Source organism: Cavia porcellus, unplaced genomic scaffold (assembly GCF_034190915.1).
Source record: "Cavia porcellus strain 051 isolate PalLab524CR breed Dunkin Hartley unplaced genomic scaffold, mCavPor4.1 scaffold_17, whole genome shotgun sequence".
NCBI classification, from domain to species: domain Eukaryota; kingdom Metazoa; phylum Chordata; class Mammalia; order Rodentia; family Caviidae; genus Cavia; species Cavia porcellus.
The window spans coordinates 45,751,963-45,774,358 of record NW_026947500.1 but is presented as its reverse complement, the minus strand read 5'-3'; the positions used below and the strand labels follow the sequence as shown (position 1 = coordinate 45,774,358).

General features: G+C 61.2%; 4 protein-coding genes across 5 annotated transcripts; 1 reads left to right on the top strand and 3 right to left on the bottom strand.

Moving 5' to 3' along the window:
• Window positions 1–816: 816 nt before the first annotated feature.
• Window positions 817–7,655, bottom strand: Cilp2 (cartilage intermediate layer protein 2). The gene is made up of 8 exons (XM_013147548.2): window positions 7,486–7,655; window positions 6,534–6,623; window positions 6,032–6,304; window positions 5,645–5,800; window positions 4,449–4,727; window positions 4,184–4,292; window positions 3,656–3,813; window positions 817–3,551 (listed from the first exon to the last, which is right to left on the bottom strand). The coding sequence occupies exons 1-8, from the start codon at window positions 7,547–7,549 to the stop codon at window positions 1,231–1,233; spliced, it is 3,450 nt and encodes a 1,149-aa protein (XP_013003002.1). The 5' UTR covers window positions 7,550–7,655; the 3' UTR covers window positions 817–1,230.
• A 131-nt stretch (window positions 7,656–7,786) lies between these two features.
• Window positions 7,787–12,863, bottom strand: Yjefn3 (YjeF N-terminal domain containing 3). Of its 2 annotated transcripts, XM_003465205.5 has the most exons (6): window positions 12,416–12,855; window positions 10,547–10,655; window positions 9,308–9,418; window positions 9,037–9,150; window positions 8,803–8,953; window positions 7,787–8,027 (listed from the first exon to the last, which is right to left on the bottom strand). In XM_003465205.5, exons 1-6 carry the CDS (start codon window positions 12,463–12,465, stop codon window positions 7,819–7,821), a joined length of 744 nt encoding a protein of 247 aa, XP_003465253.1. In that variant the 5' UTR covers window positions 12,466–12,855; the 3' UTR covers window positions 7,787–7,818. The 2 variants fall into 2 exon arrangements, with proteins under 2 accessions (XP_003465253.1, XP_005001694.1); XM_005001637.3 differs by lacking the exon at window positions 9,308–9,418 and having other exon boundaries at window positions 12,416–12,863.
• Window positions 12,864–12,868: 5 nt separating this feature from the next.
• Window positions 12,869–18,948, bottom strand: Ndufa13 (NADH:ubiquinone oxidoreductase subunit A13). Its single transcript, XM_003465125.5, has 5 exons — window positions 18,745–18,948; window positions 14,445–14,523; window positions 13,663–13,734; window positions 13,137–13,206; window positions 12,869–13,016 (listed from the first exon to the last, which is right to left on the bottom strand). Exons 1-5 carry the CDS (start codon window positions 18,836–18,838, stop codon window positions 12,894–12,896), a joined length of 438 nt encoding a protein of 145 aa, XP_003465173.1. The 5' UTR covers window positions 18,839–18,948; the 3' UTR covers window positions 12,869–12,893.
• Window positions 18,949–19,103: 155 nt separating this feature from the next.
• On the top strand, window positions 19,104–20,811 carry Tssk6 (testis specific serine kinase 6). The gene has a single exon (XM_003465124.5). The coding sequence runs from the start codon at window positions 19,582–19,584 to the stop codon at window positions 20,401–20,403; it is 822 nt and encodes a 273-aa protein (XP_003465172.1). The 5' UTR covers window positions 19,104–19,581; the 3' UTR covers window positions 20,404–20,811.
• Window positions 20,812–22,396: the final 1,585 nt, after the last annotated feature.

The following is a 22,396-nucleotide window of genomic DNA, read 5'->3' as shown; positions in this document are numbered from 1 at the left end:
GATGACAGCCACTTTGATGGCCAGAGAGGGGGGTGCAGGAGGCTGCACCTGCCAAGGCCTGCGTCCACCCCGAGGCCGGCCAGCGGCCCCAGCTCGGCCTTGGCCGAGGCCCCATGCAGGCTCTGGCGGCACAGGCTGACACCTCATTACCCAGTCTGGAGCTGCAGCCACAACAACCCAGCTGCAGGGGCCCCCACTCCCCGACAGGAACCCCCCGGGCTGCCAGAGCCAGAGCCCAGCAGCACACACAGCCTGTACCTCCTGGGGTGGCCGTGCCACACTGCTGCTGTCAGGCTACACAGGTGCTAATGGGGTTCCCCAGGGAGCCCCCCTCATCGGTGACTGGTGTTGCCTGGCTACTCTGTCACCTCCAAGCCCCAAGTCAGGCCAGGCACTGGAGCCTGTGCCTTGGGCATCAGGCAGCTGGGCAACCACTGGGGCAGTGAAAACCCTGTTCAGAACCCCAGGGCAGCGTCCCCAGCCCCCTGCTGGGCCCCCCACAGCCACAGTGCCCAGCACTGAGCACCTCGCATTGAGGTCCCACTAAGGTCTCCATGCGCTTGCACACACACGGTCCTGTGGGGTGCAGGTGTGTTTCTATCTGTGGGGATGCAGTGGTGCATGCCTAGAAGCCCAGCATTTGGGAGGCTGAGGCAGGAGGACTGCCAGGAGTATGAGGCCAGCCAGGGCTGCATAGCGAGACTCTGCCTCAGAAAACAAAACAAAACTCTTCAGAATGAACACAACAAGGTGTGTTTCTGCCCCAGGATGGACAGCCCTGCCCCACCCCTCAGCCTCACTCCAGACACTACAGAGTGGACACAAAGCATCTTTAATTGAGCACCCCGCCCCACCCTGATACCCTAGGGCCTCCAACACCAAACACAGGATGCCCAGCCACAGAGCTGCCCTGGCATGAGGACCCCCAGAAATCCCTCCTCTCCTGCAGGGCCCAGCCTGGCCCTCATGTACCCCACAAGCAGCCCCCCATTTTATTTTAATAAATAACCCCAGAACAAAGCTCAGGCCACCCTGGTGGTGAACAGGCCAAGGGCGCAGCCCTGCATGGGCTGTGCATCTCCCCCTGCTCCAGGCAAACCTGAAGGATGCTCTGCTCACAGGGCCTCAGCGTGCACCCTCCTCCCTCCTTGACTCTCAAGGGTCCCCATAGACCGGGCAGGGGACCTCTTCGGAGGAATGGGGCCAGACTGTGGGGGAGCTCAGCCCCTGTCACTGGCCCTGGAGTGTTTGGGGGGCACTCGGGGACCGAGCCATCACCCGACCCATCTCCCTGCGGAGGTCGCTCAGCACCTCAGATGCAGGCACCTCCAGCAGCCGCTGGAAGAGGCTGGGCCTGGCCGGCGGCTCACGGCACTGGAAGGTGACAGCGGTGCCTACATCAGCCTTCATCTCCCTAGAGAAGCCGTCGGAGGAGCCATCAAAGCAGCGGCCAATGGCGATCTCCTTGGCCAGCCTGGGGCTCTGGTCTGTGACCGTGTAGATGCCGTAGTTGTGACCCAGAGGGTCCAGGGGCGCCAGCATGGCAAAGGTGGCTGGGTCTTCTACAGGCGCAGGCGGCGGGTGCCGAGCTAGGTAATCCTGCAGGAGCCTGTTGGTAGCTACTCGGCGGCAGCTGCCCTGGGGGGTGACAGTCACCAGCGTCCTGTCTACCTGCTGCTGGTCGAAGAGCATCCCGCCACACTTGAACTCCACGCAGGCGGCCGAGGTGTTGGGGCGCAGGGGGTCGCGCACGCTGCGGGCATCCCGGAGGCCATAGAGCTGGCCCTGGGTGCGGGGGTGGCTGCCCCCCGCATTGTGGGAGCGCACCACCATCTCCTGGGGGCCCTGCACCTTCACCTTGAGGTAGCAGGCTCGGAACTCCTGCGGGTTGGGCCACCAGGACAGGAGATCGCTGGTCCAGGAGGCGGGCGCACCCTCCTGGAAGGGGACCACGTTGTACTCGTACTTGTCTGACTCCACGCGGAAGAAGCGGAAGTGGCTGGCAGTGACCGGGGCATCCTGGCACTGGCGCAGGCTGCGCCATGGGTACACCGGTCCATGGGCCTCGCTGGGTTCCCCAGGCCGGGGCTTGGCCAGGTTGATGCGGAAGCCAGTACGCTTGAAGGCTGGGTCGTCATGGTCCGTGCGCTGGTAGCCCAGCCGGTCCAGGTAGGGCTGTGTGACACCCACGGTGGCCGGCAGAGGCTGGGGCTTGGAGGGCGCAGCCTCCAGCTCCTCGCCCCCCATGGTGGCAGTAACCAGCGCTGTGTAGGCATCGGGCTGGTCCTGGTCACAGAAGGCTGGGAGGCAGGTGCCATTGGGCCCAGTGACAGCACTGTCGAAGCGGCCCCAGGCGCGGGGGTTGGCGGAGTAGCCGGGTGCGGGCTCCAGGTTCACCAGCGTCACCACCACGCCCTCCACCTGCTCACTGGCCACAAACTTGTCATTGGCGTAGGCCCGGACCTTCACGAAGCAGCGGCGGTGCTCAGGCACGTCCAGGTTGAAGAGACGCCGTTCGCGGATCTCCATGTTGCCCGCCAGGAACACGCGCTCCTCACGGCGCACACGGAGGCCCGGGGTGACCTGGGGCTCAAAGCCACTCTCCTCCTCCCACAGGCCAGTCTCGGGCTCCAGTGACCACAGCCGGAGGGCCTCAGCATGGCCGGCCATGCGGATCTGGTCTGCAGCCACGTGCACGGTCACAGGGCTTGCGTGTAGCTGCTCCGCGGAGCCTGGTGCACGCAGGTCCACCGAGAACATCCCGTAGGTGCGCAGCGGGGCCAGCTCGCCATTTCCATCCACAAAGCGTAGGTCACTGGGGGCAGCTGCTGCTGAGGCCAGGTCTCTGGGGTCCACGAAGGTCACCCTGGCCTCCACGGTCCCTGTGTAGGGGCTGCCGTCGGAGGCCCGGATGGAGCCAGGGGGCAGCACCAGCTCAGCAATGGGACCTTCATCCTCCAGGTCCCCCAGAGGGATCATGTTGCTCTGGCTGGCGTCCAGCAGGACAGCTGCCTTCTTCCGCAGGGCCCGGACCTCATGGTACACGCCTGCCCCCCTAGGGTCAAAAGGCAACACCCGTACAGTGTCCACAAACTCGCCGCGGGGGTCCACAAAGGTCACCACCAGCCGCTCGGTAGTGGGGGGCACCTCGATGGTGAAGTCGCCCTGGTAGGAGGTGAAGCCGATGGCCTCAGGGCCCAGGAGGATCCTGGCAAAGCTCAAGGGCTCTCCTGAGTCAGCAGCCACCACTCGGCCCCGGAGGAGCCCCCGCCGGGGCAGGCACTTCTGACAGCCGCACTGGGTCACCACCTTCACGGGCAGGATGACACCGGTGCAGCGAATCTCCCGGCTCTCCAGACGGCGCACAGTGCAGCAGCGTGAGCCCGCATCCCCGCAGCGGGTGCCGGTGCCCACAGGCCCCGGGCAGGTGCTGGCGGGGCAGAGGCCCACATCCAGGTAGGCGGAGCCATTGCTGCCTGGCCGGGCACAGTAGTTGGGGAGTCTGATGAGATGCTCTTGGGGGCGGGGGTCGCACGCTGGCTGGCCCGGGGCTGGGGAGGTAGAGGACAGCAGTCAGGCTGAGGGGTTCAATGGGGCGCCATGGGTATCGGGGTGGAGGCTCGGCTGGGGCTCAGGGTTGGGTCAGGGAGCTCACCTAGCACGGTGAGCTGTGCAGTGCCAGAGCGCACAGTGCCCGCCTGGCTCCACGCCTGGCAGTGGTAGACACCCGCCTGTTCAGCACTGAGCCCACTGAGCTCCAAGTGGGCACCAGACCCAAGCTCCCGCCTGGCCAGCATCCTCCCATTGTGGAACCTAGGTGTGGGGACAGGCGGGGACACAGTGTGGCAGCATTGCCAGGGGGCCTCTTCCTGGGGAGGTGGGTCCCTCAGGTGCCCACCTGCTCCCTTGGTGAAGTTCTCCCACATGTCAGAGGGAAAATCGAGGCCAGCACCTGCTTTTAGAAGGTCTTTTTATTTTTAAATTTTTTTGAAACAGAGTCTCACTGAGCTGTTTAGGTTGACCTCGAATTTGAGATTGTCCTGTCTCAGCCTCCCAGGTGCTGGCATTACAGGTGTGTACCACCATGCCCAGCTGAGGTAGAAGTGCCAAATAATCACAAGAAACTCGATCCAATTAAAGGCCAGAGAGCAGCAGCCCTTTCCAGAGCTGGGCCAACGCTCACCATGAGTATCTCTTAGGAACAGGGTTCCCTGTGGCTTTGCAGCAGAAAGTCACATTATGTCCAGCTTCTCGCACTCGGGACTCAGGGTGCTTCACCAGGTAGGGTTTCCCTAATGGCAACAGTGACAGGGCTGGGATCCTGTGCTACCCGGCACCCCTCCCCAGAGCAAAGCCCCTCTTCCGGCTGCTTGGCCAGACCCACCTCAGCCTCTGAGGCGGCTTCTTCCGCTGTAGCCTCCCCCAGCCCCACTACCCTGAGCACTCACTCAACTTATCCAGGACAATGGTGGCCACTGAGGAGCTGGAGCTGTTGGCTCGAGTCTGGGCCACACCCACAGAGAAGCCGTCCACCCGGGCACTCATGTTGGCCTGGCTACTGGCACAGACCCCTGGCACCTGGAAGGCTCCATGTTCATCGCTGGTGGCCACAGTGCCAGGCCGACCCCACAGGGAAACCCTGGCGCCTGACAGTGGTCGCCCAGATGAGGTTACCACAGACCCCAGGAGGATGTGGTCAGGGCACCCACAGGTGTCAGGGCTGCATCCTGGAGGGACATAGAGGGAGAGAGGCCTCTGTTTCCTGCCTCAGAAGGCTTTTCCATCAGTTAGTCACTCAACAAATACACCTGGAGCATACTCCACCCCCCATGTTGTGCCCCTCTGAGACCTCAGCAATGACTGTGTGGAGGAGATGGAGTAAGTGAGCAGGGCTGGGCCAGTGGGAAAGAACTGGAGTCCAGAAAGAGGGGAGATACCCTGGGCGAGGAGACAGGGGTGGTGTCTCAAAGGATGGAGACTAAACTGGGAACAGTGGGGATCCAGGAGAAGCCATGCGGCTGACTGCAGCTCTCTCCCCTCCCGATCTTGTAGCCTCTGCAGAAGATGGAAACTTCCACTGGAAACTTGCAGCAGAGGTGCTGGGAGGGCAGAGCTGGGGGTGGGGTCCCCTCACTGGCCAGGGGCGCCCCCCCTCCCCCACAGCAAGGTCTGAAGGCCGTGTTTATGGAGCCTGAGCAGGGCGGAGTTTCCAATCCTGCTGGCTGGCCTGGTGTCTGTCCTGGAGGCCTGGGCACCAGGACTGCCAGGGTGTGAACGTGACTGCGTGGGCATGGGGCACCAGGAGGGGAGGGCAGGACCGACTTCCATTCTGCTTGCGCGCCCCCTGGAAAAGTGGCCCTAACATCTGCCTGGCTTCGTGCCAGTCCCAGGCCATCCAGATGTGCTTGCAGCAACAGTGGGCCGGGAGAAAAAGGAGGGCTCCACCCAGTCCCGAGCTGGGGCTCCATGGCTCTCCACTTCCAAGCCCATCTTTTCACCAGTCCTTTGCGACCCGGGCTCCACCAGCCTCTGTACCCCACCTTAGGGAGATGCCTTCCCAGGCTCCGCCCCACTCCTTTGGAGGCCACTCCCGGAGTCGATCACGCCTCCTCTCTACGCCCCGCCCAGGTCCTTCCCTTCATACCTGGGCACCGAGGCCTCACGCACTTCTGGGCCTCCACACCCCGCCCTGGACACGCGTCCTCACCCGGGCCTGGGCAGCTGCGGCGACGCAAGCGACGGCCTGGTCCGCAGCTTCCGGAGCAGGGACCCCACGGCCCCCACGCAGTCCACACGACCTCTGCAAAGGATAACAGAGGCTGCTGCCCTCCACAGGCACTGCGTGGCCTGAATACCCAGCCACAGTGCAGGCTGTGCCCCTCCTAAACCCACCAACCCTTTGTCCTGAAAGCCCCAGCCCACCTATAAGCCCAAGGCCCCGCCCACCAAAAAAAGCCCCGCCCCAAACACTGTCCCGCCATTGGTCCTCTCGAGGCACACGCCCTCCCTCACCACGCCCACCGCCCCTCACCGAGCGGACAGCGGAAGCGCACGTGGTAGTTGGAACAGCGGCGGCCGCGTGGCTGCTCGCGGTTGAGACACCAGAAGCCACGCGTGGGGTTCAGATGAACGCGCTCGCCCACCGCCGACGGCAGCGCCCAGTCTGTGGTGCGCGCCTCGAGCGCCAGGGGCCTCGGGCACACGCGCGCGGGCCCGTAATAGAAGCGGATGGCGGCCAGGGTCTCGAAGTCGCCGTCGCCGCCCGGGTGGTCCACATTGAACCAGGATGTCCACTCGCTGGGCTCTGTGGGCACCGCACGCTGAGACCAGGGGCCAGCCTGGGGGCCTCGAGTCCACGGGTCGCCCTGATCCAGCCCCGCATCTGAGAGGAGAGCTGGCCTTGCCCGCCCCCCACAGGCCAGCCCCGCCTCCAACTCTAACTTTCTTCTCCTGACCCCCCCAGTCTGGGTGCTGCAAACCCACACTGGAGAGAGAACTCTTCCCCCCACCCCCGTCCCCGCTGTCTGACCAACCTTCCCAGTCCTCCAGGGCTGGCGAGGGCTGGCTGGGGTGCAGCATGTGTCTCTGCAGGCCCCAGGCAGCTGCTGTGGGCTCCTGAACATCTGCAGGAGTGGGAAGTGGGGGGACAGAAGTGGGATGAGAGGGGCCGCTGTGACCCCCCCCCCGCCCGGTGCAAGCAGGAGGCTAAGGTCATCCCCACTTGCCAAGAAGGCATCCGAGGCTCTGAGATCCCTTCTCTTGTTCAGACCCAATGGCACGGGCTGGGGGCGGGGGGTGGGGGGGAGGGAGCCCGTGTTCCCTCTGTCCGCAGGCTCGTGTCTCCTTTTTGGGATGTCTGGCTAGTTTATCGAATTCTTTGGGCTCCACATCTGCTCCATCCACCTCTCGCTGGAAGTCCTCCCGCACTCACCCCTCCCTGCTCTGCTCCGCCCCACCCCACCCCATCCCACGCCACCCCATCCCACCCCACCCCACCCCACTCCCGGCTAGGTTGCCCGAAAGAAGTCCTGGTGTCCAGCCGGACCGGCCCAGAGCCTGGGCAGGGCGTCGACGTCGGGCCAGCACCCTCCGCCTCGCATCGGTGTCTCCCCCGAGGTACTGGACCTCAACAGCCCACGGCCCTACTTCCCCGGGCATCGCGTGCGGGGGAGGAGTGGATGGGTCTGACCCCTGGGCGGGAAACCTGGAGATTCGAGGTCTCCGAAAGGAGCTGGGTCAGATGCCCCGGGGCCGGAGAAACCTCAGGTTCCCGACCATCCCCGCTACCCCTGCCCCTGCCCCTGCAGTGTCCTCCCGGATGGTAAGAACGGACGCAGTCCCTGCCCGGCCCGGGACTCCCCAAGTTCCGTGGCTCGACCTCTGCGCCCTGGGTCGCCGGAGGGGCCCCAGGTCCCGAGAAGCATGTGGTCCCTCGGTCCTCTTCCTGGCCTGGGGGTCCCAGGCCAGGCTTGCCTCAGGCCTCACCTCGGGCCTCTGCCAGGTGTGCGGCGGCAAAGTAGAGACAGAGCAGTGGCAGCCGTGATGCCATGGTGGGTCGGGTCTCAGCGGCCGAGGGTGTGCGGGCTGCGCTGCGCTCGGATCCGACTCCGGACCCGTGGCTTTGGTGCCCGGGGGATGATGACTGGGATGTCGGACAGCGACCCCGCCCAAAAGGCCCCGCCTACTATTGACCCCGCCCCCAGCGACCTGCGCAGAGCCCCCCTCCCGCCCTGGCCCTCGTGTCCCTGGCTCCCATGCAGCCGCTGGCACAAAACAGGACCCGAGGTGGCGCGAGTGGCATCCGTTTATTAGTGATGATCACAGCGCCGCGACACAGTCGGTGCCCGTGTAGCCCGGCAGGCGCAGCGCAAACTTGCGGCGTACGTCGTCAGGCACGAACCTGCCCGCCACGAAGTGGTGGCGCCCGGAGAAGCGACCCGCGCAGGGCTTAGGGGCCGCCAGCGACACCAGCACGTCTGGCTGCAGCCCGTCCTCGGCTTCCCCGCCGCCCGTCTCGGCATCCCAGCCTGAGGACCGGGAATCGGAGATGGGAACTGCGCCCCCCCGCATCCTTCTTCCCCTCCGGACCCAGCCTCGACACTGTCGTGGGGTCCTGACTGCGCCCACTCCCGCCCTCTGACCAGGTCTCTCCCACCCTTGGCCTCCGAAGGGGCGCCCCAGCCCTGCCTCCCGCCCCTGTCGCTCCGTGGCAGCCTCTTCCCTCGTGGCCAGACTGCAGTCCCTCTGACTGGCCTCAGGGCCCCCCCATCAACAGATCGCAACCTCTGTCCCCTCGTGAATGAACCCCCTCAGCCTCACCTGAAGCTAGAGCCTCGTGTCACGAGCCACCAGCTCTTCCCCCAGCCCAGCCCCCACCCTGGACGCCAGCGCCTCACATCCCAGCTGCAAGACCACTTGCTGACTCCACCCTGCGGCACCCGCAGGGGCGGCCGGGATTCTGACCGCAGGGGGACACCCCCAGAGCGCAGCCACCCGCGGAGGGTCCTGCCAGCCGCTGTTTATCCCGTCCTCCCTCCCTAATGGCTCCAGCAGGCACAGGGCGGCGGCCAGGGCAGCGCGGCCTCTGCCAAGTGAGCTCACGTCTTCCCAGGCCAGGGGGCCAGGGGGTAGGCAGCGGCCTCCAGGGTGGGGCCTTGGGAGCGGGACAGCCTCCCATTCTGTGGACCGGTACTCAGCCGGACAGCGTGCTCCAGCCCGGCTGGGGAAACTGAGGCTACGAGCAGGCAGACAGGCAAAAGCCTCCCCCAGCACCAGCGCCCACCCGCACCCCTGCCCTCGTGCCTGAGGGGATGTCCAGGCTCACGAGGGGGATGGACAGCAGCTTCAGCGTCTCCAGCGCACGGGTGCAGGGCCCCCCGACCGCAGCGGGCTCCACGCCGGGGCCCAGCACGGCGTCCACCACTAGCCCATAGGCGTCGTTGATGAGCTGCACCTGCAGGGCGGTGCGGTCAAGGTGGTGACAGGTGGTGACAGGCCCAGCCCTTGTCCCCCGCCCCTGCGAGGACCACTGCCCACCTCGGCGGGCAAGTAGGACAGGAAGGGGATGTCCATCTTTTCGCACTGTGTGGTCAGGTCGCGGTGCAACGGGTCCTGCGAGCGCGTTGGGTAGAAGATGGTGGGCTCATAGTCCTGGGCAGGAAGAGGCAGGGGGGAGGGTTCTGTCGGGGATCTGGCAGCATCCCCATCCCGACTATCCCTGTCCTGGTCCCCTGAGGCTCTAGCAGGGGGAGGAAGTGCTTTCCACAGGGACGGAGTCAGGGTGAGTCTGGGGCTCCCCGCTACTCACAAACACCCTCAGGTGCCGGGCACAGACCAGCCCCACTGCCCCGTTGTGCTCGGGCCCGCATACGACCAGCACGGTCCTCTGCTTCCGGGAGGGCGCGGGCAAAGGGAACACCTGAGGGCAGCAAGGGCGCAGGCTGGTGAGGGGGCGTCCTTCCCGGCCACGAGGGCAAACAGGCCTGGAAGGGGGCCTGGGGGAGGGACCTGGGCCTGGAGGGGGTCACAGGACAGGGCCAGAAGAGAGGTATCCCGGCTCAAAGGCGGGAGAGGAGTGCACCTCCAGGCCCTCGCCCCGACCCACGCAGTCTGCGGGGCCTTGCCAGAGCCGCAGACAGCACTTCTGTCCACTTTTTCCAGCGGTGGCCGCCCCGCTCTGCCCGAGTTTCCCGGCCAGGGGTGTGCGGAGCTGGAAGAGGGAGGCAGCCCCATCCACCCAGACCATCTGTCTCAGTTACTCCGCGCCTCCATGGCCGTGTGAGCGCTCAGCTACGTCCCAGCCCTTTTTATTTTGAAGCAGGGTCTTAGTAAATTGCTCCAGACTGGCCTCGAACTCGTGACCTCCTACTTCAGCCTCCTGGGTACGGGAGACAGGCGTGAAACATCACTGCCTTCTTAGCTTAAATTCAGGTTTCCGGGCCCAGCCTCCCCGCCTCAGCCTCACTTTTGCCTTCACCAAACCCAAGCGACCAAATACCAGGGAGCTGTCTCCCCACGAGGGCCCGGGCGGAGCAAGCCTGACTCAGCCACACCCGGCCTAGCCCACATCAGGGAGAAGCCGACGCCAGGGAGCGGAACCCAGGGAGATGTCGGGCTGCTGCCTTGCCCAGGCCGCATTTTGCTCGGGAACGCACTTGAGTGAGAAAGGAAAAGTTCGGGTCTAGGTGGAGAAAGACACCCAGCTGCTGTTAAAGAGCCACAGGAGTTGGGGGGTGGGGGGAGAAAGGAGAAGGCAGGAGAAGGAAGGAAAGGCGCCCGGCCAGTGCAGGTGGTGGTGGTTGTGCACGGATTTTTTGCCCTCTCTCCCAGGGACCCCACGGCCAGCGGATGACCCCACAGCAAGCCTCGGGGAGGGAGCGACTTCACCGCGGGTGCTGGCCCAGCCTCCAGACACCGCGACCGCCCTCAAGCCCGCAAGGCAAGGGCCTCCCCCAGCACCAGCTGCACCCCTACCCTCCCCCCAGCCCTCACCGCAGCGCCGCCTCTCTGTCTCTGAGCCCACCATCCTAAGGCTGGGGTTGGTTACCTTGGTCACGGCCACCGCACTAGCGTGTCCGCATAGCTCCACCAGCTGCTGCCGCCCGAAGCGGTAATCCTCGAGCAGCTCCCGCTCCAGGGCGGCCGCCTCCGCCGCGCTGGGGACAGAGGGGAGGGGATGGATACGCGGAGCCCCCCGCGGTCCCGACAGACCAGCTTGGACTCCATGGTGCAGAGCCAACCCCTCACCCGCTACCCCAGCGTTGGGGATCCTCCTCCTCCTCAGCACCCGGGTGACAACAGCCCGTGGGAAGTTGGAGCCGAAGACCGGGACGCGAGCACCCTCTGGTGGCCAAAATTGCGCATGGCGGCTGAAAGTGCTTCCAGGCCCCTCGCTGGAGGCCCGCACAGAGAAGTTCGAAGGATTTGCATGGGGCGGTGGGACCAGGTCCAGGGAGCGCAGGGGTGGGCAAGCTGCACGGTCTGGGCAGGGCGGGTATCGGAGTCTGGGTCTCGCTGTGGGGTCCAGGCTGGTCTGAACTTGCTGTCTTCTGCCTCGGCCTTCTGAGCACTAGGGTCACAGGCGGCTGCCACCACGCTCAGCTGCAGTTCTGACGGCTCAGAAGTGGACATGGTGCCTGTGACCTCTTCAGGTGCAGCGAGAAAGTTAACATATTTGTGGTCACATGGCTTGAGGTGAAGCTGTCATGCCACTTGCTTGCTGTTCAACAGCCAGGGTTCATGTCCACCTCTCTGAGCAGGAGGGCCTGGCATGGTGAAAACTGGACCCTTGCTCAGAAGCCATTGGGGCCTGTGAGACAGCGGGATGCTAAAGCAGCCCCGGGCTATGGGCCAGCAGGGGGACAATTAGCAGAAATGGGAACGCCAGAGAGGGGTGAGGCCTGCTGGTGCTGGCCCCCCAAGTGGACTCCTCCCCTGCTCAGCATGGGTGTGCGGGGATAACTGAACACTTCCCGGGGATTGTGACCTGGGAGAAACGCCACCAGGAGGGCTCAGGAGGTGGAGAAGGCAGCTGCCTGGGGAGCTCAGGATGCTGGGTCTGCATCTGTGGCTGCTGGAGGAGGAAGGTGAGAATGGAGGCAAATGGAGGGGGTGCCTGGGGTGCCGCTGGCCTCAATCGGGGAAAGCACGTGCACGTGCTAGGAGGTACACTCGGGCTCAGGCTGAGGGACCCACAAATTGGGACGCCATTGCCCTTTCTCGTTGCTGCCCCTCCTGGACACCTGGAACTTTTATCTTCTTCAAAGTGGGCATTTTGCTGTTAGTGGGGAGGCCTGGCTGGTGGCGGCAGCAGCTCTGAGCCAAGGTAAATGGGGCAGACGGGGCAGGGCCGTTTGATGCTGTGGGCCGCTGGAGGCTTCGTTCTCTGGGTGCCTCTTTCCCCCTCTGACTTCAGCCCCCACCCTGAGGCTGCCTGGGTCCAAGGGAACTGGGCCACTTCCCGGGGAAACAGGATTCCTCAGGCTGCTCAGGCGCCCTTAAGACCAGACCACAACTCAAGACCTCAATGCACCTGCGACACTGCCCACCCCTCCCACGTGCCCGGGAGCTGCCAACCTAACAATTGTAGCCCGCTGCTCAAATCAGCCCTGGCTGTGGCTCAGACAGAACTCTCCCCGGGCCTGTTTCCTCCTCTGCATGTTTTATAAGCAGGAAAAATCCCTAGGGGGACCCGCGCATCCCGGATAGTGGATAGCGGTGGTGAGGCTCGGTGCAGGTGCTGATGAATATTCATGAAGGGCCGGTGGGACGGATGCGTCTCCCCCCGCCCCCCAACGGCAACGCGGCTTGGGAGGCACTGCGGGTTCTCTCCATCAGAGGCACAGCTACCCCGGCCCAGCTTTGCCCGCCCGCCTCAGACCCAGGGCCCTCCCAGCCCGCCCCTCTGCCCGCTGACCTGAGGAAACTGCGCTCTTCAGACGCCTCCGCGGGCTCCGCGCGACTCATGGTGCGGGAGAGCGGATGCGCCGGCCTCTGGCACCAGGGCCTTTTTAAGTGAAGCCCGGTAGGCGGGGCGACCCCACTCTCCCCCGCCCATTCCGGGCATCTGCCAATTAGGAGGCGCCGCGAAGGCGCTGCACGTGCCCATTGGGCAATGCGTGCGGGCCAATTTAACCCCCTGATCCTAGAAACGGAGCAGTCTGCTAGGCCCAGAGAAGCACACAGTAGGGACAGAGGCAGGAAACTAGGTCTGGGAAAGTACTGAGTGACAACTCAAGGCAGGGGGATCCTGCCCTGGGGCCACCCACAGCTCCCTTCAGGCCGGTGTCGGTAGGAGGGACCCAACTGATGGTGATCCCCCAGGGGTCGGGGGTGCACACTTGTGGGTGTCTAAAGACAGACAGACAGCTGGCAGGGCACAAGCATTTACTCCCCTATGATGAGAAATACATGAATCCGAAGCTGGCGTTGAAGACCTCCTCGGCTGGGCGCAGTCCGTACAGATCACCGATAAGCGGGGGCACCCAGCGCGTGGTGTGGAATGTGGACTCGCCCACCTGGGGACAAGGACGAAGGACTCAAGGAGGAGGCTCCCTCGCCGGCCCTGCCCCCCTCACCCCACTCTGGGGGAGGGGGCGGGGGGACGTGGGGGGGGGGTTGGGGGGCGGGCTACACACCTTCCAGCCCGGCACGTCCTTCATGATGATGGCCTCCTCCTCCAGGTTCTCCCGCAGCATCTGCAGGACCCTGGGGAAGGATAGGGAGGGGTGGGGTGAGCACCCCGGGGGCCCCACTGCCCCTCCTTGGCCCTCCCTTTCCTTTTTTTCTTTTCCCATGCTGGGAATGGAACCCAGGGCCTGATGCATGTTAGGCAGGCACTCACCACTATGCCATCACCCCAGCCCTGTTTTAACATTGTATTTTGAGACTCGGTCTAACCAAGTTACCCAGGCTGACCTAAAACTTGCAATCATCCTGCCTCGGCCTCCTGAGGAGGTGGGAGGAAAGGTTGGCAATCATGCTAAGCTCGAGTATCCCTGTCCTTCTCTCTGGCAAACTTCTATCCTGTCTCCTGTCCCTGCCCTGGTGCCTCTTCCTCCAGGAAGCCTTCCTGTCCTCCTCTCTAAGGTCTCCTGTAGATCAAGTCTCTGGCCTGCTCCCAAGGGATGCAGCTGACAGATGCCCTGTGCCAGGCAACCCTACCTGCGGTCCCGCTCGGCCTGGAACAGTGGCATCAAGGCGATGCGGGCCTCCAGTTCCTCGATCTGCAGGCGCCTGTCAACAGCAAAGGCGACAGGGAGTCACAAGCAGTGTGGTGGTGAGAGGGGTGAGGCCAGGGTGGGTGGGGGCGGGCACTGGCACAGGCAGGCACACAGGACTGTTGGCTTCCAACTTTCTTCACTTCCTTTGCAATTAAAAAGTTTTTCCCTCTAGAAATTGCCCTTCCTGGTGACCTTCATGAATGAGGGGGAACACAGTGATCACGGGGTTCTGGGACTCACTGAACCATGTCCCCTTGTCTCAAAATAACCAGAGCACGGTCCTCTCTTCTGCCGCACTCAGCAGTTTCCAAGATGCCCACTGACAGGGGGCAGCCTGGCAGCCCAGAGCAGAGTTATAGCCTTGATCCTCTGGCCTCTGCAGCCCCCACCAGTGTGGCCTGGTTTTCATGTCCTGATGATTGGGCTTGACCAGTGACCCCAAAAGAAGCCTGCCAAATGGCCATGTCGCCCACTTGCCCACAGGACACTCCAGGCCTTGGCAGCCCAAAGCGGGCTGTGGACACCTGGCCACCAGCTCCCTGCTTGCTGGGCCTTTCTGAAGCTTAGAAACACACACCAGGCTTGGACCATTGTGGGGCCTGGGCTGCATGGCTAAGGCCAAGGCTGCCTGTGCCCAGCATCACCAGCCCCAGTGACAGGACTCTTCCAGGAGACTCACGCCCACACCAAGGAGACCCACACACCCCCTCAGCCAGGCACTACCTGCGCTCACGATTCCACCTTGTCATGCTCCAGTACCCATACAGCAAGGTCCCGATGCCCAGGGCAAACATGCTGTATCCTGCAGGGACAGTCAGATGAAGGGTACAGTTACTCCCGGGCCACTCTGGCACATCCTGGCCAGAGTGACTGGAGGCAAGATAGATCCTTAGGACATGGCAGGGACCTCATCTGTGGCCACCTGCTCTGCACTCTGGGCCACTACCCTGTATGCTGTACACAAGGACACAATGTAGCCACGAGAGAAAGACAGAGCCCCATGGTGGCACTGTGACTTCCTGGCCCAGGGGGTCAGGCCTGGGCACTCCAGGGGAGGGACAGAGGTGCCATAAATATCTATGGAGGGCCAGCAGGAGGCTGGCTCTAATCCTAACTAATCCTGATTCCATTCCTGAGGGTGGCTATGGGGCTGACTTCCTGAGGCCAGAACCTAATTTCCAGCCCAGTCTCCTTCTTTAGGGCCTGCTGGCTACTAGGAGAGACCCACTGCTCCAGTTCACATCCAGTAGGTGACCACTGACTGACAGTGTGATGTTGCGTAAGACCCACCCAGGACTTGGGGTGGCTCAGGGGTCCCCACTCAGGGTGTCCTGAGGGTGGCCAATGTCACTGTTCTCTTTCCAGACCCCTCTGCTAGATCCAGAAGTGAATGAGAAAGTAGTTCTGATTTCTATGGCATAATTCAGCCTGCTCAGGGTAGTGTTGGGTGGACACGTGTTATCCCAGCACTCTTAGAGGCTGATGCAGGAGGATTGCAAACTTGAACACAGCCCAGGTGACTTAGTGAAACTCTGCCTCAAAAAAAGAAAGGAGGAGCTGAGAATGTAGCTCAATGAGAAGGCCCTGGGTTCCATCCCCAGTACCAAAAAACAAAACAACAAGAAAAAAATAAATTCAATAAGTTCATAGATGAGATGAGAACATGCAGCCTTGAGCAGCTGGTAACATTCCCTAGATCGATGCAATGTTGAATATGTATTTCCCTTCCCACAGGGCTCAGGTAGAAATGCTGAGACCAGAACAGCCAAAATGACTCTGAAGAAGTGGGACAAAGTGGCAGAACCCCCACTTTCCTAGTCCCCCACACACCATGCAGCTGTGTGTACAGGACAGTGTGGTCCTGGCACACAAGGACACGTTCAGTGTCAGGACAGAACTGAGTCCAGAAATAAACCCTCATATTTATGGTCAATTGATTCTGGACAAGGCTGCCAAGGCAATTCAATGGGAAAGAACAAGCTTTTCACTAAATGGGACAACTGGACAGCCACGTGCAGAGCAGGGACAGGCTGTGTCCTTATGTCATACAGAGAAATTAACTCACACTGGATCACAGGTCTGAATGTGAGAGCTGAAACCCACTGTCTTAGAAGGAAACCTAGGATGGACCCAGGCCAGGGGGCAGAAAACTGGCAAGTTTAAGTCCAGCCTGAGTAACTCATTGAGACCCCGTCTCAAAAAACAAAACAAAGCAAAACAAAAAAGTAGCCAGGCATGGTGATGCACAGGCCTGTCATCCCAGCACGTGGGAGGCTGAGGCAGGAGGATCTCTGAATGCGGTGGTGAGGCCACCCTGCATTCCATGGCAAGACCCTGTTGCAAAAAATAAAACAAAAATGAAAACAACTAAATAAATAAATAAGAAAAGTAGACAGGAATGAAGGTATAGATGAGTGGGACAGGCTGGGGATTTAGCTCAGTGGCATAAGGGTCCGCCTGGCAAGCCAGAGGTCATAAGTTTGATTCCCAGTACCAAAAAGGCGGGGGGGGGGGGGGGGGAATGAATGAGGCAGCCCTTGCCTTTGTCTACACAAGCCCTGGGTTCCAACCACCATACTACAAAAAGCAAACCAAAAACATCTCAGCGACTTCAAGGCCATAGAGATCAGCTACCAGGACAACCTTTTCCAAACATAAAAAAAAAACTGGGGGGGAGGGAGTTTGGGAGAGGGTCTTGTAATGCAGTTCAGGATGACCTGAAACTCACTAGGTAGCTGAGACTGGCCTCAAATTCATGGCAATCCCCCTCCTCAGCCTCCTAAGTGCTGAGATTTTTCATAGGCATGCACCACCACACCCAGCAAGTAAAATGCTCTCAGTGTGGGGCCATGCAACAGCCTGCGTGGTGGGTTTGGGACTGAAGGAATACAGTGTGATTTGAAGGCTGGGTGTGGAAGCAGGCTCTTCAAAGACTTTTTCCTCTAATTTTTCTCAGGATCTCACTAGCTTATTCAGGCTAGGTCTCTGAACTCACTGTGTAGCAGATGCTGCTTTGACTTCTGACATCCTCCTGCCTCAGCCTCCTGAGTGCTGGGATCACAGGCATGCACCACCCTGTTGGGCTTTTTGTTTTTATTTATTTTGGAGACAGGGCCTTTTATATTGCCCAGCTGGACTCCCTTGCGGTCCTTTTGCTTCAGTCTGCCACCTTGCTAGGATTACAGGTGTGCCCCACCACATCCAATTAGGGCTCTCTCTCTCTCTCTATATATATATATATATATATTTTTTTTTTTTTTTGTCTTTTTTTGCTTTTTATCGGTACCAGGGATCGAACTCACGACTGCCTGCTTGCAAGGCAGGCGCTTATGCCGCTGAGCTAAATCCCCAGCTCCTAGGGCTCTATTTTTAACACACACCTTTTACCCTATCTTCTTTTGGTTCTTAATATGGGGGCCTCCTGTTGTACCAGGTGCTGCCCTCCTCAGCAGCCTCCTAATCACACATTCTTAAGGTACTGAGGACGACAGAGGAAGTCATCCCTGCAGTGGCTCAGTCTTTGTTTGATCCCCTGGGTTCAGTAACTGGCTGTTCAGTGGTCTGTGGCCTCTAATTTACAGCAAGCTTCCTGCCTCAGCCTCCCAAGTGCTAGGATAACAGGCATAGCTCCACCATGCCCAGCTCTTACATTTGTCTTGAATTTGTCTTTTAACTGAAACATAGTATGTGTAACACACACAGGATTTTTTTTGGTTATTTTGTTTTGTTTGAGACAGGGTCTCCCTGTGTAATCCAGGCTGGCCTTGAACTTGCAACCATCAGGCATGAACCACCAGGATCAGCAAAGCACAGTTTTTGTTTTGTTTTTTTTGAGACAGGGTCTCACTATGCAATTCAGACTGCCCTTGAGCTCGCTTTGTAGCCCAGGCTGGTCTTGAACTTGCAAGGATTCTTCTGCTCCAGCCTCCCGAGTTCTGGCATTACTGGTGTGAGCCACCATGCCTGACTTTTTTTTTTTTTTTTTTGTCTTTTTTGAAACAGGCTCTCGCTATGTAGTTCAGGCTGGCCTCGAGCTCACTTTGTAGCCCAGGCTAGTCTCGAACTCGCAACAATCCTCCCACTTCAGCCTCTCGAGTGCTGGGATTACAGGCGTGAGCCACCACGCCTGGTTCATGCCTGGCTTTTTTATTTATTTTTTATTTTTTGTCTTTTTCTTTTTTTATCGGAACCGGGGATCGAACTCACGACTGACTGCTTGCAAGGCAGGCGCTTATGCTGCTGAGCTAAATCCCCAGCCCTCATGCCTGGCTTTTTAAGGCACAGGTTTTTAACTGTAAAGTTCAATAAATTACAGTATACTCAATCTTAAATTACTCTTTTTTTCAAAATAGTTTCACTATGTAGTTTAGCTTAGCTTTCCATTATATATGTAGCCCGGGCTACATATAATAGAACTTGTGGTACATATACATGCAACTTGTGGTAATCCTCCTGCTTCAGCTTCTGGAATGCTGGGGTCACAGGCATGGACCACTACACTCATCTTAAACTGCCTTTAAATTTTCGAATTTCCATTAATTCTGAGGGCTCAGTGTAGGTGCCTTTCATATTCTCTTTTATAATTACCTGTGATAAACCCAATAATGGAATTTAAACGTCAACTAAAATGTTTCAAAAATTCATACTGTTTCCTGGGGCAATAACCGGGGGAGGGGCTGTGAGGGAGACCCTGGCACAGAATTTAGAAAGTCTCCCTGGGTTCGGGTCCCAGCATGCCTTAGGTGACCCTGGGGCTGTCGCAGCCTCAGTTTAATTCACTGTAAAAGGGGAACCAATCTCCCGGGCTGAAGGGAGGAAGGAAGCTGAGACCTAACATGTAATTACTCAGCGGCTATCATCTTTTTATCATCTTTTTACTAAAGCCACCAAGGACCCGCGGCTCTATCTCAGCTCACAACTTCGGGTCGACTGAGGCCCGCTCGTATCGCCGGCTCCCGCCCCTGCGATAGCACGCCAAAGGGTCCAGACCCTGAGACAGTTGCGCATGGCGACACTCACTGACCCGACAGTCCTCGGCGCGGTAGGTTCCGCTTGTAGTCGATGGGGCCGTAGCCCCCAGGTGGGGGCATGTCCTGCTTCACCTTCGCCGCCGCCATTATTGCAGGACCCCGCACTTCCGATCCCGGAAGGAAATGACGCACAACCCTCCGCCATGCTGAGTGTGGCGGAAGCTGCAGTGAAGGTGTTCTGCGAGCCTGCGGGCCTAAAGTTCGGGTCCCACTTCTGCCTTGCCTCTGAAGAGATCAGGCGGCGGGGCTTGGCTCCACCTGCTGTTCCTCCTGAACCAGCGAGACTCAGTCATGATTGGCACCCATAGTGTGCCAGGCGCTCTGGACCTTACCTCAGGAATTGCGCAGAGCAGGCAAACCTGGAACTTCCCAGGAGCCAGGGCCCCCTGTAACCCCAGCCCCCGTTTCCCCCCTCGGGGTCTCTGCGGTCACCTGAGGGCTCCACGTGGTCACCAGATGGGCACATAGAGTTTGGGGAACTCTGGAGACAGCGCCCCAATCCCAGGAGCAGACTCCGCTCCCCAGGGTTGGCTGGTGCCCTCCGCTGGCGCCTTGTCGGAACTGACCGTGGGGCCACTGAGTCACAAAGCGCGAGGCCTTAGGGAGGAGCCCTGGGGTGGGGTCCGCGAGAGTGACGCCCGCGGTCACTTCACAAGGCAGAAATTGTTACCCAGGCGATACAAGCTTCGGCGCCGGCGGGGTCCGTGGAGTGGGCGCATGGGGGCGCGGGGGTGCAGGTGCGGAGCGCCATGGGTTAGGCCCGAAATCGGAGTCCGGCCGCCCCCCGACAGCAGCCGCCTCCTGCTCCCCGCGCGCCCCCGGGCGCCACCATGTCGGGCGACAAACTCCTGAGCGAACTCGGCTATAAACTGGGTCGCACGATCGGTGAGGGCAGCTACTCCAAGGTGAAGGTGGCCACCTCCAAGAAGTACAAGGGTACGGTGGCCATCAAGGTGGTGGACAGGCGGCGCGCGCCGGCAGACTTCGTCAACAAGTTCCTGCCGCGGGAGCTGTCCATCCTGCGGGGCGTACGACACCCGCACATCGTGCACGTCTTCGAGTTCATCGAGGTGTGCAACGGGAAGCTGTACATCGTCATGGAGGCGGCAGCAACCGATCTGCTGCAAGCGGTGCAGCGCAACGGTCGCATCCCCGGGGCGCAGGCGCGCGACCTCTTCGCGCAGATCGCGGGTGCTGTGCGCTACCTGCACGATCACCACCTGGTGCACCGCGACCTCAAGTGCGAGAACGTGCTGCTGAGTCCCGACGAGCGCCGCGTCAAGCTCACCGACTTCAGCTTCGGCCGGCAGGCGCACGGTTACCCGGACCTGAGCACCACCTACTGTGGTTCGGCCGCCTACGCGTCTCCCGAGGTGCTGCTGGGCATCCCTTACGACCCCAAAAAGTACGACGTGTGGAGTATGGGCGTCGTACTCTACGTCATGGTCACCGGGTGCATGCCTTTTGACGACTCGGACATCGCCGGCCTGCCCCGGCGCCAAAAGCGCGGCGTGCTCTACCCGGAGGGCCTCGAGCTGTCAGAGCGCTGCAAGGCGCTGATCGCCGAGCTGCTCCAGTTCAGCCCCTCCGCCAGGCCCTCGGCGGGTCACGTCGTGCGCCACAGCTGGCTGCGCTCGGGGGACTCCGGCTAGGAGCCGGGGTTCCAGGGCCGCACCGAGCTGGCGGGCCCGCGCGCGGGCAGAAGCGGGGCGCCGCCTGGGACAGGCAGCAACGCCCTCGCTATGCCTCAGCGCGCCACTGAGCACACACGCGCACCTTTCCCCTTCCCCCACCCCAGCCCGTGACTCCTAGTTCCTTCTCCCTGACCCCGAGAGCGAGCCGAAAGCGCGAGTGCATCCTCGATTCCCCGGGCAAAGGCGCCCCGAGGGACAGGAGAGGAGGAGCCGGGAGCGTTGGCCTGTGAGGAATGGGCGGTGACTATGCGACCGCCCGCGGTGGTGGCTGCGTGAAGTGGCGGCCACTCAGAGGCCGCCCTCCCGAGCCAGCAGCTGGCGCCAGGTTTCCTGTTGGAGCCTGCAATAAACTCGCTCTTCCTCGCACGCGCCGCCGCACCTGTTTACGTAGCAGGGAGGCAGGGCCGCTCCCCAAGGAGAGTGGGCGCAGCACCCCCATTTCAGAGAAAGTGAGATGGAGAGTGTGTGTTCAGGCCTGTCAAGCCTGTTGGGAGGGCTGACTCGGATCCTCCCTGCACCCCACCCTGGGCGAACCCAAAGGAGTTTGTTGTCCCTAGGGCCGCAGTGGCACTGGGCTAGGAAGCAGTGGGACCGAGGCGCGGCCCCAGTGGGAATTGCTTATTTCGATCACTTACAGATGGGGAAACTGAGGCCCACAAGGCGGCATGTGCCCAAGGACAGCTGGGATTTGATCGCCCGACCATACTTAAGTGGGGGAGATGGGAAAAACCTCGCTTGGTGAGGGCCCCGCCCAGGGCAGCTGGTGGGAGTAGGGGTGGGAGCCCCATCCTGGAACAGCCCCCCCCCCCCCCGTCCCCGGGGCTTTCCGAGCTCCTGCTGTGCGCCTGGCCCAGGGGGTCCATGCCTGTCTCAGGAGAAGCAGGTGACAGGTCAAAGACCGCAGGGGAGGAAGACTGGAAGCTGAGCAAACCCCAAGGGGGTGGAGGTAGAGGGGCGACTTCCGGGATGGCATCCAACTTCCGGAAAGGGAGGAAGCCTGGGTAGGGTCCGCACCCTTCGCAGCCTGGTAGGAGGGGGGTTGGGGGCTGGAGGTGCGCTTAGGAGGGAGCGCCGGGGCGGTGACTGGGCTTGGCGACCGCAGCTGTCATCCCTCCTGGCCTCATCTTGTTCATCTGCGTGCACAGCACTCCCAACGTGGGTGTCTGCAGTGCCAGCCTCTTCCCCCCATCCCTACCTTCACCCCCCCCCCCATTCATGAACTCCCCGGCGGGAGGGCCAGCTCCCAGCACACACAAACCCTCCCCATTTGCAGGTGGTGCTGGATGAGGTCAGGGCTGTGCACAAAACACCATCCTCTGTTAAGGGGCCCTTGTCTCGGGAGTGGGGAAGTGCATATGTGGGGGGCCAGTCCAGACTGGGTGTAGGGAGCTCGCCTGCGATCCAGCGCTTGGGAGGCAGAGGCCACAGGAGCGCTGGAGAGCAGCCAGGGCGGCCTGAGACCCTCTCCCAAGCAAAACAAAGGGGAGAAAGTGGCCCACAGCCTCCCTGTCTCCCCGGGGAGCAACCTCACAAAGTGCTCTTTGCTCCTAGTCTTCCCTGCTTGGTCTCGCCTCTGGGCCCTTTGCACAGAATGTTTACCCTCCTGGCATCACCTCTGCTCTCATGGTTGGCTCACACATGTCATCCCAGCTATGCAGGAGCATCTCGGTTTTGAGCTTAGCTTAGCAACTCAGTGGAGACCCTGTCTCAAGAGTCTAAGGCTGGGAGTATAGTTTTGAGTTCAGTCCTCACCTGTGCAGTAAACATATAAAAAGGAGTGGGCCAGCATTGCCCCCCCAGCACTGGTGACCACAATGCTAGCAGCAGCACAGGAGCTGGTAGAGCTCAGGGCTCCTCCCATCTGTGCCTGCAGGGACCAGAGCCTGTGCCCCCTGCACCCCGCACCTGCACCTGATTGACCCATGGATGGGCCAGTGTCGGGCCTAAACAC